Source organism: Pteropus alecto, unplaced genomic scaffold (genome assembly GCF_000325575.1).
Source record: "Pteropus alecto unplaced genomic scaffold, ASM32557v1 scaffold110, whole genome shotgun sequence".
NCBI lineage: Eukaryota > Metazoa > Chordata > Mammalia > Chiroptera > Pteropodidae > Pteropus > Pteropus alecto.
Window position 1 is genome coordinate 10,202,898 of NW_006431920.1, and position 5,952 is coordinate 10,208,849.

A 5,952-nucleotide genomic window follows, 5' to 3' on the forward strand; every position below is an offset into this window, starting at 1 on the left:
GCCGGGCCGGGTGGTGGGCAGCCGCCGGCGCCCGCCGCGCAAGCTCGTGCCGCTCGCCTATAAGCAGTTCAGTCCCAACGTGCCGGAGAAGACCCTGGGCGCCAGCGGGCGCTATGAAGGCAAGATCGCGCGCAGTTCGGAGCGCTTCAAGGAGCTCACTCCCAACTACAACCCCGACATCATCTTCAAGGACGAGGAGAACACGGGCGCCGACCGTCTCATGACCCAGGTGAGCGCGACCCGCCCTCGCAGGGCGCCGCCGCCGAAGCACTGCCACCTGCCCGGTCCTACCCGCCCCCCTGGCACCTTTTACCGACTGGCTGGCACGCCCCCTGGCACCTGCCCCTCTCTCCAAGCCCGGCTGCCTCCTGCCCAAGATGGGCCGGCCAGGGGTCCCGACGGGAGCGTCGGCATCCCGGATACCGCCGGAGGCTGTGAGAAGAGCTCCTCACTGCCGAGCGCCGCAGCCCAGCCGGCTGGCGGCCGTCCCTCTGCCCCAGAGCGCTGGCAGCTCGGGTCAGACGCGGCACCCGGAGGTACCTCGACCCGGCTGCCTCCTGCTCCTTCGGTACCCACGCGGTCCCTCCAGGCCTAACCAGGTGCACAGCTGCGCCCCTTTCATTTCGAAGCCATTCGGCACCCCGAGGCGAAGAAGCTCCGGGCGCGGAGGGCCCCATGACCTTTCCTCCACGCTCGCTCTTGGTTCGCCGCTCTGCCCTCTCCTGAAGCAGCGTTTCGGCGAGGTCTGGGGTTAAGGAGCAGCGTGGAAGGCGGAGGTGGGGAAGGGAACTTGCCGGGTGAGCCCACGTGTCTGTCCAGAAAGCTGAGCGGCGCAGCTGCAGTTGAAGGGTGGGGAGCTGGAGCCTTCCGGCTCTGGGACCGAATTTGGGGGATCCCTGGGCTTGGTGACGGAACTGAGAGGCTTGGAAGAGAGGGGCTTGGGATGCCAAGGACGCAGGGAGCAGAGCTAAAGTTAGTCTCTTGCGTGCTCGGAACAGGACCTGCGCTCAGCCCAACTTCGGCGAGAGTGGGAGGTGGTCGTGGGCCAGGGGGAAACTTTCTTCTCTGCAACCGGGTCGGAGGGAAGAGACCTAGGCAGTCTCCCGGGGCTTCCCCCGCAGGCAGGAAGCTCGCGTCCTAGGTGCTTTAGGAAAAGCAGCTAGACCACGGCCCTCGGCATGCGCCTTGGCGCCGGGGCTGGCCGGCCAGTGTCGGGGCGAAGGTTGGCTGGTGGCCGGGCCGGGCCGGGCGCCGAGGAATGCAGATAAGGATCCGGGCCACGGGCTGGGCAATCATTGACAGCGCGCGCCCAAGCTCTGGACCCGAGGAGGAGGGGTAGCGGGGGAAAGAGGGGCTGGGAGCAGGGGCCCATGGGCGGACATAGGTGGGGGGCTAGAAGCCTGGCGGCAAGATACGTGGAGCTCCCTCCCGGGGCAGTGAGCGCCCCAGCTAGGCTGCTCGCCGGGGAGGACAGCCGGGCCTTGGGTTGTAGACGCTGTTGGCTCCTGGGAGACCGAGTCCAAGGGTCTGTGGGGCCGGGCTGTGCGGGCTGGGGGTAGGTTGAGACATGGGCTGCGCACACCTGGCAGCACCTCGCACTTCAGAGTCAAGGACTGTGGATGGGCCCCTTCTCCCGCCAGCCCCTCCTCTCAGTTAACTGCAGGGTCCCTTGGGCTGCAGGCACCCGGGAAGTCAGTCAGCACAGACAGGTGATCTCTCCCGTTCTTCCCCTGGGACGCATCTCTATTCCCACCCCACGTGAGGCAGAGCGTGGAGCCAGCTCCCTGAGATCAGAGGCTCGGTTTCTCGTGTCCCTTCTCAGGGGTGGTGCAGAGGTTCGGAGGGCTCTGGACTAAGGGAGAACGTTGCCTGGGATTATCAAACCAACCGCGACCCTTGTAGTGGAACACGCTCCGCGCCGCCCTCCTTTGAGCCAGGCCCGGCACTGGCCTTTCCACCGACTTCTGGTTCCAGGGCTGCCGAATCCCGGGAAGGGCTGCGGGCGGGTTTTGGATCGTAAGAGAGTCCCAGCAGGATTGCTTTGTGGCGCCCGAGGAATCCAGGCAGGCCAGTGATTCCCTTCCAACACACCCCCCAACGCTGCTGGGCTCCGCACCTGCTGTGCCTCCAGGGCCGGTATTCCCGGGTCTCAGCCCTGAGGCTACGGTGACACCTACTGGGCACCATCGGCCTTGCATGCCTAGCAGGCCAGCCGCAGGCAGTCGGCTCGTTACCACCCCCCACCCTCCAGGTAGCGGGCAGTCAATTCCTGATCTCCGGTGCCTCGGTGAGCCATAGGGACTGGGCACTGGAAGGGTGAAGCCTGGTCTGTGGAATAATCAGTACCCTGAGCGGGGAAGAGCGAGCACGGGAGGAAGGGGCCACTTATCAGAAAAGGGAGACCCAAGGGTAGGCGACTTGACGCGCCCTCCAGATTTGTGGCGCCACCGTGCGGTTCCGGTCCCTGGGGCAGCCGGATACTAGAGTGGAAGGAAGCACGTTAGGGCTCTCTGTTCCCGAGAGAGGGACAGAGCACCCTCCCCAGTTTCCCAACTCCAGTGGGTGCGGTGGGAAAGCCCAGGGCGAGGCTGCGGCTCCACCTGCATGTGCGCCAGTTCTTCTCCCTAACGCTGCGCTTTCTTTCCTCTCGCAGCGCTGCAAGGACCGCCTGAACTCCCTGGCCATCTCGGTGATGAACCAATGGCCTGGCGTGAAGCTGCGGGTGACCGAGGGCTGGGACGAAGACGGTCACCACTCGGAGGAGTCGCTGCACTATGAGGGCCGCGCAGTGGACATCACCACGTCGGACCGCGACCGCAATAAGTATGGACTGCTGGCACGTTTGGCAGTGGAGGCCGGCTTCGACTGGGTGTATTACGAGTCCAAGGCCCACGTGCACTGCTCCGTCAAGTCCGGTGAGCCGCTGCCGGGGGACTGGGCCCGGGGCCGGGGCCGCAGGGCGTGGGCAGGAGGCGCAGGGCCCGCTGGGGCCAAGAAGGTGAAGAGACCCGCCCGGGGTTGGAGGCGGGAGCCCCGGGAAAGAGGACGTCGGCGGCGCTCCCCACTTCTGCTTGTGACAGCCTGCTCCTCCCGTGCCTGGTAGTGTCAATAGCAGGAGCCTTAGGGAGATAGGGCCCTGTCCCAGCGCTGCTGGGTGCCAACCTTGAGATCCACAGTCCAGAGCCTGCTGCAGGAGGTGCAAGACAGAGCAAGCTGGACAGATGTGGAAGCCAGGCTGTGACAGAGACAGCCTCCCCACCCAGTGCGGTGCAGAACCGAGTCGGGCGGTGGGGCCAGGGTGTGCCCAGACATCAGCATGCCTGACCAGGAGCCAGGAGCCCAGAGGTTCAGAACCCAGCATGGACTGCAGGTCAGGCCCTTGAGGGCAGGGCGTTTCCCCCTCCTAGGGGGCGCAGGCGTCCCTAGCCTCTCCCTCAGGGTCCTGATGTTGGACATTTTGAGGCAAAGCAAGCCATGAGGGCCAGAATAAACAGAGTGGACTCAATAAAGTGGATTTTCCCAGATTTGCCGCCTTGTTGATCCGAATTGGCAGGCATTGAGGCCTCACCCCTCCCTCAAATCTTGTCAGTGTCCCTGTCACCCACACTGAACCCAGTCACGGATGCTTCAAATGGTTCCTGTGTGACTGCCAAGCCTGACTCCACGGGGTGGCAGCCTCAGCCCTCCATGCTGGCACCATGCAGTAGTCACACTTGTAGACCTGGAACGTTGAGACCAGGCCCACTTTTTCCTATTCCTGATACCACCCCCATCTCCCCGCCCCCTCCCCTGGCCTACAGTGGTGACCCCACCCCTACTCTTCCCCTCAGCACTTTCTTGCCAAAGGTATCTATTCCAAGTCACACTCACTCTTCCCCTGCAAACACCGGCCCAGAGCCAGCGCCCAGAGTGGCAATTCCATTCATTATTCCTGACCACCGAACACTGTTCTCCATCCCACCAACTGATACCACTGTGTCTTGTCCCTGCACGAAGAGCCAGCACACGAACTGAAGACAGTGCTTCCGCCCTTGCCACTGAGCCAGACTTCCCCGGAGTCTGTATTTGCCCCGCAGTTGGTCTTCCCCTCACTTCCGTATAGGCTCCATGGGCCAGCTCTGGCACAGAACTTGGGGTGTCAGTCTGAGAGGGCAATTTTGGGGGAGCGTCTGATGAAGGAGTGAGAAATCATGGGACATCCAGACCCTAGAGGAGCTAAGCGACTCGCCTTTTCCACGAGGCTGCAGCTTTCTGGGTGTCAAGTCATGGCTGACCCTCAACCCCCAACCCCCAACCCCCGCCTGGCTCAGCTGACCTCTGGCCTCCCTGCTTCACAGCATTGTCAGGATTTAGACTAGATGGAGGACTTCAGCTGGCCTTCAGGAGGGCCCTTTCTTTCTCACTCACTGGAGCCACAATATGTTCCTCTCACTGGCAAAAGGATTAGGCTGGGGAGGAGAGCAGAAGACCACATTGTGGGGTGGAGTGGGTTCAAGGCTGCATGGGAAAGGGGGGCAGGGGCCAAGATATGGTGGGGGGGGCTCTCTGGGAGCAAGAGGAGCTCTGCTGGGCTGGGGAGCGGGGTTGTGACTAAGAATCTGAGCTCCATAGCAGTAATACCTTCATGTCCCTTCTTCCCACAGAGCACTCAGCCGCGGCCAAGACAGGTGGCTGCTTCCCTGCTGGAGCCCAGGTGCGCCTGGAGAGCGGGGCACGTGTGGCTTTGTCAGCTGTGAGGCCAGGAGACCGAGTGCTGGCCATGGGGGAGGATGGGAACCCCACCTTCAGCGACGTGCTCATTTTCTTGGATCGAGAGCCAGATAGGCTGAGGGCCTTCCAGGTCATCGAGACCCAGGACCCCCCGCGCCGCTTGGCACTCACTCCTGCCCACCTGCTCTTCACTGCCAACAACCACACAGAACCGGCAGCCCACTTCCGGGCCACATTTGCTAGTCAAGTTCAGCCTGGTCAATATGTGCTGGTGGCTGGGGTGCCAGGCCTGCAGCCTGCCCGAGTGGCAGCTGTCTCCACACACATTGCCCTTGGGGCCTATGCCCCACTAACGAGGCACGGGACACTGGTGGTAGAGGATGTGGTGGCCTCCTGCTTCGCAGCCGTGGCTGACCACCACCTGGCTCAGTGGGTCTTCTGGCCCCTGCGACTATTTCACAACTTGGCGTGGAGCAGCTGGACCCCAGGGGAGGGTGTGCACTGGTACCCCCAGCTGCTCTACCGCCTGGGACAGCTCTTGCTGGAAGAGAACAACTTTCACTCGCTGGGCATGGCAGTGCCAGGGAGCTGAAAAGATCCTTTCACTGCCCTCCCGAGACTGCCCAACTGGATCCAAAGGCCTTCCTGCCAGGAAGGCATTGGCCCTGGAAGGGACCTGAGCAGGGGGCACTGGATCCCACCATCTCTTCCACCACAGAGATATACTATTGAGACTTGACTGGGTGATGCCAGTGTCCCCCCACCACCATCTTGGTGTAGTGACAGAGCTGCAAGCTGAGCTGGCAATGGGGCGGGGTGGTCTATCTTTCTATCCTATAGACCTCGAAGCTGGCACGGTGGGTCCCAACCCAGCCAGTTCTCACTGCAATTTTTCATACCTGCCTCCCCCAATGGGGTGAGCCCATTCCATTTGTCTTAGGCCCCTCTTCGGTGGGCTTGCACCTCAGTTGATGCTGCTAGATTCCCTGGGATCCAGCAGGGAGCCGGCTGGACTCAATGTTGCCCCAAATTGAGAAGGCCACAGGGTGGCACAGCCATTCTGGCCATCCTGAGGCATGACCTTCTTCCTTGGCCACACTCCTCGGGACACACCCAGAGACTGTTGCTGTCAGTGGGCGGAGCCTGTGTTCCAGCCAATGTGAGCACAGCGCCCAGGACCAGGGGAGTGGGCGGGGAGGTCCTTCCCACCTCTGCCAGGCTAAGCTCCTTCTTCTGCTGAAC

At 62.7% G+C, this 5,952-nt stretch overlaps 1 protein-coding gene across 1 annotated transcript; it reads left to right on the top strand.

The window, feature by feature from the left end:
• Nucleotide 1: 1 nt before the first annotated feature.
• IHH (indian hedgehog) lies at nucleotides 2-5,693 on the top strand (the record flags this gene model as incomplete). Its single annotated transcript, XM_025043197.1, has 3 exons — nucleotides 2-229; nucleotides 2,654-2,915; nucleotides 4,644-5,693. Coding segments are annotated over 3 exons (1,149 nt in total), but the record flags the coding sequence as incomplete, so codon positions are not given.
• Nucleotides 5,694-5,952: the final 259 nt, after the last annotated feature.